The following is a 13,162-nucleotide window of genomic DNA, read 5'->3' as shown; positions in this document are numbered from 1 at the left end:
CTGAGTAGATCTTAGAGTTCATCACTCAGATTGGACTCTATTCTGGGCTCCTATGGAGTCCATTTGAAGTTGCGGAGTAGGAGAAGCCAAAAATAAAAAATACAACGGCGATTTCCCTAAAATTCTGTAATATGTTGGTGCAACTCTGAGAGGGAATACCATGAAGGAGAGTCATTTTTCTCATTTTGCCACAGAACTCTAGGCAGCTCTACTTAAAGGGCTTCAGCATACCTAAAATGGAGTGTGCAGTTGGGAGACTGTGTCTGGCTGCAGTGGCAGCTGTTCTTGGCAAGAATAATAGAACCTCATCTTTTTTTTTTTTTTTTTTTTTTTTGAGACGGAGTCTCCCTCTGTCACCCAGGCTGGAGTGCAGTGGCCCGATCTCAGCTCACTGCAAGCTCCGCCTCCCGGGTTCACGCCTTTCTCCTGCCTCAGCCTCCCGAGTAGCTGGGGCTACAGGCGCCCGCCACCTCGCCCGGCTAGTTTTTTGTATTTTTTAGTAGAGACGGGGTTTCACCGGGTTAGCCAGGATGGTCTCGATCTCCTGACCTCGTGATCCGCCCGTCTCGGCCTCCCAAAGTGCTGGGATTACAGGCTTGAGCCCCCGCGCCCGGCCAGAACCTCATCTTAACACACACATATGGATGTGTGTTGCAGGGAAACAGTTATGAAGGGGCTGAAGCAAGAGAAGAGAACACCATGTAATAAATTACTAGATTGCTAGGGAGTGAAGCAACCTATTAGAAGCTCTCAAAAATTTCACTAGCAAAAGTGCAAGTCATAATTAAGAGGAACTGCACACAGAACCTTTCAAGTTTTAGCACTATCCAGGAAATAGTAGGACAATATCCAGACAGAAAAATATTTCCATTATTTCAGTAGAAATTTGCTGAATAGCTACTATGTGCTAGGTACTATAGCAGGTGTGAGGGATAAAACCATCAACAAGGCAGCCAAAAATTCCTTCCCTAATGGAGTCTACATTTTCATAGGGAAGATGACCAGTTAACCATACAAATAAATCGATACATAATACAATGTCGGGTAATGATAAGTATTAGAAAAACAAAAAAGTCTGCTATTTTCAAATAGGCTTCTCTACACATAGACCATTTAAACAGAGACATGAATTAGAGATTGTGATTATGCAAGTTAGTGATTTTCAAACTTTTTGGTTTCAGAACTCCTTTATGTTCTCAAAAATTATTGAAAATCCAATAATTATATCTAGTGATATTAACATATAATTACTTAATGACTTATATTTAATGATATCATATAAGCAATTAAAATTGATGAATTATTTAAATATTTTGAAAAACAATGTCTATTACATTTTAAAATGAATAACACATTTCAAATAACTATATATTCCTAAATTTTTAAAAAATGAGAAAAAAAAGAACTGTCTTACAATTTTGAAAATCTTTAAGGTCCAACTTAACAGAAAGACAGCTGGATTCTTTTTTTTTTTTTTTTTTTTTTTGAGACCGAGTCTCGCTGTATCGCCCAGGCTGAGTGCAGTGGTGCGATCTCGGCTCACTGCAAGCTCTGCCTCCTGGGTTCACGCCATTCTCCTGCCTTAGCATCCCAAGTAGCTGGACTACAGGCGCCCGCCACCATGCCCGGCCAATTTTTTTGTATTTTTAATAGAGACAGGGTTTCACTGTGTTAGGTAGGATGGTCGCAAACTACTGACCTTGTGATCCGCTCGCCTCGGCCTCCCAAAGTGCTGGGATTACAGGCATGAGCTACCACGCCCGGCCAACAGCAGGATTCTTAAATCTTCTTCTGTATTCAGTTTCACATACATATGTAGTTGGAAAAGGCAGGAGTGTTTTAATAGCCTTTTATGATAATTGGGGATATCTTTTTTGATTCTATACCAAAACTTGACAAGTGATAGTTTCTTAAAGGTTAATTGCAATGTAGAATTTGAAGCCACTTCAATGAACTCTGTAATATTCATACTCCATAATCTGTGATGCTAAAATCCATTGGTCTCTCTTGCATTTTGAATGGATTCCATGACATTATGTATTGCATATTTGGAAAATAGCACTTCATTGAGTTTTGTGGGTATTCCACATTGCCACCTATCATTATACAATATAAAAATTACATTCATTAATAGCACTATTGACCTCATGAGAAATAAACATTAAGTATTGGAAAGCTGTCAAGCTCACAGCGGGGATACTGCTTTTGCTTGAAATCAAACTATAGTGTAGTACAGAGGGCTGGTATAAATTCACTAAAACTCACTTGGGTGCCTTTGGCACCTATTACTAGACTTTGCTTTTATATCTTCCTTCCCATTGACAAAAGTAGGTGATTTGGCACTCTGAGCCATTTCCTGCAAAGCCAATAGACGGCTCTATCTCTGCCCTCAAGCGAAGACTACCCACTCATCTATCTTTCTGATCTGAGGATTATACCACTTCTCAGAAGACTGGAAAGATTGTGGTGATGAATGTAACAAATGACTTCACTCTTCATTTGAGACCCCACCCCCAACAAACAGGGAGTGGCATTTTCTCCCACAGGCTCAACCTTAAACATATAATAATCACATAACAACAGTAGGAACAAATAGTAACAAGAGGTTGTTCTGTCACACCTACCAACAGATTGAGCAGTGTTATTTATCATTTTGATCCTCCACAAAGCATAAAAACAACAGTGTTTTGGGCCAAATCTCACAGAGCCCACTGTAATAGGTGAGGTCTGTGTACAAGCCAAAGTCAGGAAAGAATGGGTGCTTTGAGAGAATAAAAAAGCTCTCTTTACTCCTAGGGATTTAATGCGTGGCTCTGTTACCTTGCCTACAAGCTTTGTTTTGGGAGAATTCATAGGTGCTTATGATATATTTGTGATGTAAGGACCAAACAAAAAATAAAACAACATATTCATATTAATTTAGCAATATGAAAAACATGCAGAGAAAGATACTCTGAACAATCCTGAGACGGAATCTTGTAAATCAAAGGAATAATTTTTTAAAGTAAAAAAAATGTTTATTAAAATCAAATAAAACAATAAAATATCAAAATAAACCAAATATTTGTTTTTAAAAATCAGCAAAATTTACAAATGTGGATTTAAGAAAACTTCAAGACTTTGCCTCAAGTATGTCAAAGGTCTTCATGGCAGCGTTTTTTTGCTACCATAACAATCCCATTCCATTTAGCCTAATAGGAATGTGATGAGATAGTATCCTCACATTTGGGAGTACAAAGATAACCTGCAGAGTTCCTGTCCTCAGGGAGCTTGAAACATACTATCTGGAAGATGGCTGGCATAACTGAAATGCGCTATGATAAAAATGTATCCGATTTATGCATTGTTAAAACCGGTTAAAGAAAACTACAAAAGTCTTTCTTGGCTATTAATCACAAACCCTTAAAAAGCATATGGCAGCTGAGAGGCCACATCCTTTGGGAGGCCTTCTGTGCCACAGCAATCCTAACACTAGACCAAATCCCCTTCTATAGGTACCTGTAGCATCCTGCACCTCTTTCTCTCACCAATTTTCAAATTTTGCTGTTACATTTGTATGTTGTTACTTGATTAGTGTCTATTAGACTATAAGCTCTATTTAAAAATATGAATGTGAAATGTTATACATTAGAAGACAGTTATAGAATTGTAGTTAGAACTTTGCAAACTTTTTGTAAATTTAAACATATGCTGGTTTTTTGTTTTCTTTAAATATGCCCTTTCGGTTCTATTAAAAAGTATTGCCAAGGAAAAGAGACATGTGACCAACATAACTATAAATTCCTAAGCAACAGCTATCTAAGGCTGATGCCCACTCTTTCAAATATGTTAACACTTACACTTGATATAAAGCAAACAAACAAGAAAAATTAAAAGCATATCCCACTGTCCAAAATCATGGCAGCAATAGCCAAAAACAGAATAAAGAATCAATATCAGGAGCTTTAGAGTAAGACAGACTTGGTTTCCAGTCCTAATTAAGCTACTTTATTGTATGATCATAAGCAAATCAATTCACTTTAAGCCTCAACTTTTTGCATCTATAATATAGAAATAATAACCTTACTGACCTCATAAGAATGTTGTAAGATTTAAATAAGATGATGTTTCAGAAATGTTCAAAAAATATTAGTCATCCTTATTATAATAAACATTGTAAACACTGATATTTAAATAAAGAAATGATGATAAGCCTATACTAAAACTCTATACTGAAAGATTACATTAAAATCTGTTTGCAACCAACCACTAAGTTTTTAAAAATAATGTACTATGATACTCAAAAATGAGAATATTTTAATTATTTAATCATACAGAAAAGATTATTAAATGTCCCTATACATGCTTTTTTGACCTTTTTTTTTTTTTTTTTTTTTTTTTTTTTGAGACGGAGTCTCACTCTGTCATGTCACCCAGGCCGGAGTGCAGTGGCCGGATCTCGGCTCACTGCAAGCTCCGCCTCCCGGGTTTATGCCATTCTCCTACCTCAGCCTCCCGAGTAGCTGGGACTATAGGCGCCCGCCATTTCTGACCATTTTTGTAGTCTGTTTTTATTTTATTCTTTTACTTATTTGCTATATGCTTTAAATTGTCATTTTTAAATAATTATAGATTCACAAGCCATTGTAAGAAATAATACAAGATACTATACGATGGTAATATCCTGCCAAACTATAGGACAATATTATACCCAGGATATTGACATTGATACAGTTAAGATACAGAACATTTCCATCATCATAAGGTTCCCTCATGTTGCCTTATTACAGCCACACCCAGTTCCCTCCCATGTCATCCCATCCTTGACTCCACTAATTTTGTCACTTTCAAGAATGCTATATAAATGGAATCATATATTCTATAATTGAACATGGAACATGTGAGATTGGCTTTTTTACTTCATAATTTGCTGGAAATTCATTCAGGTTGCTGTATCATAGTTCATTCCTTTTCACTGCTGAGGAATATTGCATGAATGGATATACATGCTTTTTTTTTTTTTTTTAGCAATGTCAAGAAAATTAATAAGACAAACTTTAAACTAGATATGTTTTTATAAGGTCTAAAATACTTATATAGTGCTGGGTGTGGTGGCTCATGCCTGTAATCCCAGCACTTTAGGAAGCTGAGGCAGGCAGATCGCTTGAGTTCAGGAGTTGGAGACCACCTGGGCAAAATGGTGAAATTCCGTCTCTACAAAAAAAAATACAAAAATTAGCTGGGCATGGTGGTGTGCACCTTGTAGTCCCAGCTACTCAGAAGGCTGAGGTGGGAGGATCACTCTAGCCCAGGAGGTCAAGGCTACAGTGAGCCATGACCGTGCCACTGCACTCCAGCCTGGGAAACAGAGAGAGACCCTATAAATAAAACAAAAAATTAAAAATTAAATAATGATATTGGGGAAAAATGAATCTGGACATATTTATTACAAAACATGCTTCAGTTAAAATATAGATTTATCCTTGGCAGACCATAACATTATAGAACAAGTTATTAATGTCATCTGGCTAATTCTACGAGCTTGAGGAAAGAGCTCAGCAATTAGGAATGTCCAAGACAGAGAACAGTAAAAGTCATTTGGTAATGGTAAAAGTAAGGAACTAAAGTGAGAGCAGGTAGAGGGATTCCTTTTCTCTCTCTTTCCCTCATATTCTTGCACCACTCCTTCCTCTTGATGCTAATTAAAAACTAGATGACTTCTTCCTCCTACATATATGGAAATAAATTTGAAAGCCGAAATTATCCTCTATTTTAGTATCCCCAGGGCTTCCAGTTTCCCATATCTTTTTTGAAAAGCTTTATTGAGGAATAATTCACATACTACATGATTTATCCATTTAATTCATATTTCTTTTTTGTCCCAAGAAAAGCCAAATAATTAAAGGTGTTTGGTAGTTTGTAGGAGACTAGCCATTTCAGTTTAATACATTGTTTCCATGCTCCTCTATATTAAAAAGTAACAGCTTCAGAAAACAACATGGCAGCAGGCAGAATCTTGCCAGTGATTGGAAATGGGTCATCTAAATATTCTTTATTTTGCTTTGTAATGTGAAATCAATACATTTTAGAAAATTCACTTAGAGAATTCAGCAAATGATAAAAAGGAATCTATATTTATCTATCAGAGATAACGTCTCAAGTTGTATTTTTTAATTATCTGTTTTATATTTGTGAGTGTGTATGCATGACTGTATGTGGTCATATCTCTTTCTATAATGAATATAATCAAATGCATATGTTTTTAAAAATATAATTTAATTGGATCTATAGAATTCCTATAGATATACAACATCATCCATCATCCATTAAATGTTCCGACACTGTTGAATGGTTAGAGTGTTTCCACTTTTTGCTATCATAAATAAATGCATAACAGCTATCTTTGTATATTATCTCTGTAAGCCTCAATACAATTCTCTGTAGGATAAATTTCTAAATGTAGTATTTTGGGACCTGTGATAATGTTAGTTAACAAGCTTGTCTCCTAAAAAAGTTTAAAAAATTATTTGTATTTGCAGAAATGTACTTATGTTTACTATCTAATTCTGTAGCTAGGCTGCAGTAAAACTAATGCCATTTCCAGAGTTCTTTCCAAACTGCTCAAAAACCTTTTGCAGAGCTTTCATGAAAATGTTATAAAATTCATCATTAAGTAGAGGAGGGGTAACCCCTTCAATTTTTTTTTATTCAATAGAAGTAAATTTGGGGGTGGTATCTTAGTGACCTACAAGAATGTATGTTACTCTTAGTACACATGGAGGGATTCTCACTCTTTTTGATATGGTGCACCACATTATTTTTAAGAATATCCTGACCAACTACCCTGGGAAGGATATATATGGTAATGTGGATTTGGGGTTGTATGTGTATGTGTATTTTACAGAGACAAGGAATCCTTCTGATTTTTGTTAAAATAAATATAAGCAGGAATTATGAAACACATAATAGAATCTTAACAAAAATATTATTGCAATGCACTTGCCCTTTTTTTAACAATGTAATATCTGATTCTTATACTATTATCTTCACTTGAAAGGCACATATTAATAAAATGTTGAGTGAATTGCCTGCAATCTGCACACTCAGAGAAAAACTATGAGTTATTTGAATTTGTTCAAACCACAGTCATAAAGCCAACACTTCTGCACAATACTCGTTAATTCTCATGTTTTGTAACAAAGGTAAGTCATTTTTAAAATGAGCAATTATGAATTAAACAAAAATAAATGTAGGGGAGATGTGCTTCGGTAAAAGATAGAGCCAGAAGCCTTTTTTTCTTTTTTCTTTTTTTTTAATCATACTTTAAGTTCTAGGGTACATGTGCAAAACGTGCAGGTTTGTTACATAGGTATACGTGTGCCATGTTGGTTTGCTGCACCCACTAACTCGTCATTTACATTAGGTATTTCTCCTAATGCTATCCCTCCTCCTGCTCCCCACCCCATGACAGGCCCTGGGGTGTGATGTTCCCCATCCTGTGTCCAAGTGTTCTCATTGTTCAATTCCCACCTATGAGTGAGAACATGCAGTGTTTGGTTTTCTGTCCTTGTGATAGTTTGCTCAGAATGATGGTTTCCAGCTGCATCCATATCCCTGTAAAGAAAATGAACTCATCCTTTTTTATGGCTGCATAGTATTCCATGGTGTATATGTGCCACATTTTCTTAATCCAGTCTATCATTGATGACATTTGGGTTGGTTCCAAGTTTTTGTTATTGTGAATACTGCCGCAACGAACATACGTGTGCATGTGTCTTTATAGTAGCATGATTTATAATTTATAATCCTTTGGGTATATACCCAGTAATGGAATTGCTGGGTCAAATCTTATTTCTGGTTCTAGATCCTTGAGGAATTGTCACACTGCCTTCCACAATGGTTGAACTAGTTTACAGTCCCACCAACAGTGTAAAAGTGTTCCTATTTCTCCATATCCTTTCCAGCATCTGTTGTTTCCTGACTTTTTAATAATCACCATTCTAGTTGGTGTGAGATGGCATCTCATTGTGGTTTTGATTTGCACTTCTCTGATGCCCAGTGATGATGAGCATTTTTCATGTGTCTGTTGGCTGAATAAATGTCTTCTTTTAAGAAGTGTCTGTTCATATCCTTTGTCCACATTTTGATGGGGTTGCTTTTTTCTTGTAAATTTGTTTAAGTTCCTTGTAGATTCTGGATATAAGACCTTTGTCAGAAAGGTAGATTGCAAAAATTTTCTCTCGTTCTGTAGGTTGCCTGTTCACTCTGATGACAGTGTCTTTTGCTGTGCAGAAGCTCTTTAGTTTAATTAGATCCCGTTTGTCTATTTTGGCTTTTGTTGCCATTGCTTTTGGTGTTTTGGTCATGAAATCCTTGCCCATGCTTATGTCCTGAATGGTATTGCCTAGGTTTTCTTCTAGGGTTTTTATGGTTTTAGGTCTAACATTTAAGTCTTTAATTACATAAATGAGTAAAACGAAAGGCCTTTCATAGAAAGTTGCCCTAGAAGACACCACAGATATATACCAATACACATTCCTTCCTTCTCACTGCTCTACTTCAGAACCAAAGCCACACCTAAAGCAGGTAGCCAGGTGCTCCGTCAGAGTCTCCAAAGTACATTTCAAACACCACCTCTGTGTGGATTATTACATAAGCACTGACATGTAACATTTTGATCATTACATTTTTTAAATATTAATTTTCCTAGGTATTAATTAGGTATGCTGATGCTATTTAAATGACACAACTAATAATGACTATAGATTTAATAAAATTGTTTCACTTTCTGATAGTCAACACATGTCTGGAGCAGACATTCGACAATACCATGCTCTGAAAACACTACTGGAATGATGACTTCACCTGTAGAAAGGCTTATATTCCTACCCATAGTAGGAAGTAAAGCAATGGTATTTTCTAGTTTTTTCATTGAAGACAGTAATTTCTCAGTTGTTTCTTTGCCTCTTCCCTACCTTTCTTTGAACTCTGCAGGTGCAAGCTCTGAGTCAGTGGTGCTGATGCAATGCCATATTAAGCTTTCATGAAGTGGAACAGCCCCAAACAAGGTATGAAAGAGAATCTAAGGCTGAATGAGTCCTGAAAGGATCATCTCCCTCTATGAAGACCTTCCTTACCTTCTAGGAAAAAAGCTTAAACTAAGACCAAGATAAGCACTTGACTTTTTTTTTTCTTTTTTCCCCCAAAGTCTCACTCTGTCACCCAGGCAGGAGTGCAGTGGCATGATCTCGGCTCACTGCAACCTCTGCCTCCCGGGTTGAAGCCATTCTCTCAAGCGATTCTCGTGCCTCAGCCTCTCAAGTAGCTGAGATTACAGGTGTGCACCACCATGCTCAGCTAATTTTTGTATTTTTCATAGAGACTAGTTTTCACCATGTTGGTCAGCCTGGTCTTGAGCTCCTGACTTCAAATGATCTGACCATCTTGGCCTCCCAAAATGTTGGGATTATAGGCTTGAGCCACCGCGCCTGACCGGTTAAGCACTTGACTTCTAAAGAAAGGAATTCATTCATTGAACAGTGAGTTTTCTAGTCCTAAAGCCCAGGTTCTTAACCAGGTACAAGAAACACAAATATAAATAAGACATGGTCCTGGCTGCTGGAGATCACAGAACAGTGGATTTCACTCTGGTGCTGTCCTACTATAATTCTTACTATTCCCTACTCATCATATATGTCATGTAGGTCCTTTCTTTGTATTTCCTTTTTCCTTCTCCTTTTTATTATTTTGTATACTTCACAATATGATTTTTGAGTGAGGACTTTTATACTTTATATGACAGCACCCTTGTCATCCCATGCTACCACAACATATTTAAATTTTACAAAATGTAAAGGCATATTTTATGCCTGACATGGATATTATTAAACGGTTTTTTATATAGTACAACTTCATATAATCCCATACAAAGTAAGGTTTATTTTAAAAAAAAAAAAACTAAAAAGAGGTACATCCACTGAAAGTACGGTGGGGAAAAATGCTTTATACCTCCTCTTTGGTGTAGGTTCAGATAGCATGTATTGGAGTCTGCTGATGAAGTGAGTGATAATATTCATGGGACATATCCAAAAAGGCACATAAAACTTAAAGCATGATTTTAAATCATCTACTGACACGCTAGGAAAAATATATGTGCATTACGCACCACTCTTTATTAGATATTTAAAGTCTATCCTGTTTTTCATGCAGAGATAATCGTTTACTGGCGTGACTGAGCTAGAGACAGAAAGCTTTCAATCCATACTAGCAATGTAGACTCTGGCATGTCATAAGTTGCCTTGACCAGAGACTCAGGGAAGTTGAATGGCCACCACAAGTATGAAGGAATAAAGGACAAGGTAAGACCATAGGGAATACACTGGATGGCTAGAAAAATCTACCAAGCACATCCATAGCATGCAGAACTTTCATTTTGAGGTCCTAGTTTTTAAAGAATAAGAGTGAATAAGTCAATAGATGTTTCAAGCAAAATTTAGGCAATTTGGTTTAGAAATCAAATAAGGCATAAGGAATTGAGAAAACTATTTGTGCTTTAGAAAGCATTAACATAATCAAATAATGGACATGGGAAATCCAGAGTTACTAAAATCAGGCTGTTGGTCACAGAAAAAAATGCTGTGAAGATACAATAGGCTGTGAGCAATAAAACTGTAAAAATCAGGTCAAATTGGTAACCTGGACAAGTCAGATAATGGAAATTAACTGAGCATTAGATGGTCACAGTAAATCCACTATGCAAAGACTACAAATGCAAGCATAAACAAAAAATTCAGCCTGCTGGAAACATTTATTAAAGAAGTTTACATTACACTAAAGAAGTTAAATTTAATCTTTTACATGAAAAAAATTAAATATTTGTGAAGTTAAGTCCATCATTTTATTTTCAGGACACAATTTTGTCTCCACTATATGGTACATTTTGGTTTATCAAATACATTATCTCATGTTGCTCAAACAATGCTTTAAAGGTGATAAAGGTTGGAGTTACAAAAGAACAACAGGTATGAAACAACAAAGCTTCAAAAAAATACCAGTTTTTTCTTATACAATCAATCAAAGTCAATGCTGGAATAAGAATAGGCTGTCATTGGCACTAGTTATACAGAAGAAAGAAGGCAATGTTATAGAAGTAACCATGTCAACCAAAACACTTCAAATATATCTGAAACAGAAATTCAGTCCATGCACTATAAACAGACTTATTCTAGATGGTTTTATCCATGCATTTGTGTCCAATATCCTGGATATTAATGACTTCCAAAATTACCACTCCAGAACAGAGCCCTCTCCCAAACCCCACACCCACATATCTCACCCTCTCCTGGACTTTTCCACCTGAATATAACACCTAGTGTCATCAACTCAACACGTTCACATTGAATTAATTATCTCCTCCCACCCACTCATCTTTATGTCTCCCAAACCTTGCTTCCTTTCTATATGCCCTTGCTTGTTAATGGCAACACCATATACTTAGTCTCTAAAGCCAGTAAGTCTTTCCTTCCTGTTTTTCCTTCTCACTTTCATCTACTCCTGTATTACTGTAGAACCACATCAATGCTACTTCCAGTTTTATCCCCACACAGGGGCTATCCAAGTGATCTTTCTAAAATTCAAATATGAAGTTATTCCAGTGCTTCTAATTATTTAAAGGTTGCTCATGACCTACAGGATAAAATTAAATTTTTAAAATTTATTATGATGTCTGGTTTTTCCTAAATGTTATACTTCATCTTTCACAAATCACACATAGGCACCTATCATTCTGAAAGAGTAAATATTTTCTTTGCTATATGCATAGAATTTTATAGCTCTAAGCTTCCAGAAGTCTCATTACCTTTTATTCTGTATGGTGATTTTCTGTTCATTCTGTGGGATGGAACCCAACTCATTCATTTACTCTTCAGAGTCAGAGGAAAATAGCTATTACTTCCTCTCCAATGATGCTCTCTCTCTGTCTCTGTTTTTCTTTCTCAACCTCTCTGTGTCTCTTACACACACACACACACACACACACACACACAGGCTCCTTTTCTAGACAGACATATACATATGTATACACACACATATCTAATATTGCACTAGCAAGCTGTATTACACTAATTTGTTTGTACATCTTTCTCCTCTACTAGTGTACTAGTGTCTGGACTTCTCAAGAGCTGAACCAAATTTATATATATATTTTTTTCTATTGCCTGCTATATGGCCTAATATATACCAGTGGCAAAAATAGTATTTGTTGGATAGATGAATGAATGAGTCTCCAAGAAAATATGTATAAACTTAAACATTACAGAACTGTTCATAATGGCAATAAATTGGGAATAACATGTATATTCATCAACAGAAAATGGATACTCAGCAATTGAGTATTACTGAGCAATTGAGTGCTACATCTATTAGCATGGGCAAATTTTTAAGTCATAACATTAATCAAAACAAAGCAAGTTATAGAAATATAAAACAGGTAGAATGAAAATATACATAGTATTCATATCTGACAAATTTAGGTACTGATAAGTGTTAACATTTTTATTAACATTCTTTTTTTTTTTTTTTTTTCTGAAACCTTTCTCTCTCCCCCTTTTCTTTTTTTTTTTTTTTTTTTTTAAATTTATTTATTATTATTAAACTTCAAGTTGTAGGGTACATGTGCACAACGTGCAGGTTTGCTACATATGTATACTTGTGCCATGTTGGTGTGCTGCACCCATCAACTCGTCATTTACATCAGGTATAACTCCCAATGCAATCCCTCCCCCCTCCCCCCTCCCCATGATAGGCCCCGGTGTGTGATGTTCCCCTTCCCGAGTCCAAGTGATCTCATTGTTCAGTTCCCACCTATGAGTGAGAACATGCGGTGTTTGGTTTTCTGTTCCTGTGATAGTTTGCTAAGAATGATGGTTTCCAGCTGCATCCATGTCCCTACAAAGGACACAAACTCATCCTTTTTTATGGCTGCATAGTATTCCATGGTGTATATGTGCCACATTTTCTTAATCCAATCTGTCACTGATGGACATTTGGGTTGATTCCAAGTCTTTGCTATTGTGAATAGTGCTGCAATAAACATACGTGTGCATGTGTCCTTATAGCAGCATAATTTATAATCCTTTGGGTATATACCCAGTAATGGGATGGCTGGGTCATATGGTACATCTAG

The 13,162-nt window shown here is 36.2% G+C and overlaps 1 protein-coding gene across 11 annotated transcripts in view; it reads right to left on the bottom strand.

Moving 5' to 3' along the window:
* Nucleotides 1-13,162, bottom strand: part of MTHFD2L (methylenetetrahydrofolate dehydrogenase (NADP+ dependent) 2 like) — a 190,133-nt gene that overhangs the window by 50,203 nt on the left and 126,768 nt on the right. The window contains exon 8 of one of the 11 annotated variants that reach the window (XM_073017408.1): nucleotides 4,570-5,357. The exons of the other annotated variants lie outside the window; for them this stretch is intronic. Coding sequence (XP_072873509.1) covers nucleotides 5,302-5,357 — 56 coding nt within the window. The 3' untranslated portion in view covers nucleotides 4,570-5,301. Of the gene's footprint in view, nucleotides 1-4,569; nucleotides 5,358-13,162 lie in introns of those variants that run through there. 11 annotated transcript variants of the gene reach the window in all.

Source organism: Chlorocebus sabaeus, chromosome 7 (assembly GCF_047675955.1).
Source record: "Chlorocebus sabaeus isolate Y175 chromosome 7, mChlSab1.0.hap1, whole genome shotgun sequence".
NCBI lineage: Eukaryota > Metazoa > Chordata > Mammalia > Primates > Cercopithecidae > Chlorocebus > Chlorocebus sabaeus.
This window is presented reverse-complemented; position numbering and strand designations above follow the sequence as displayed.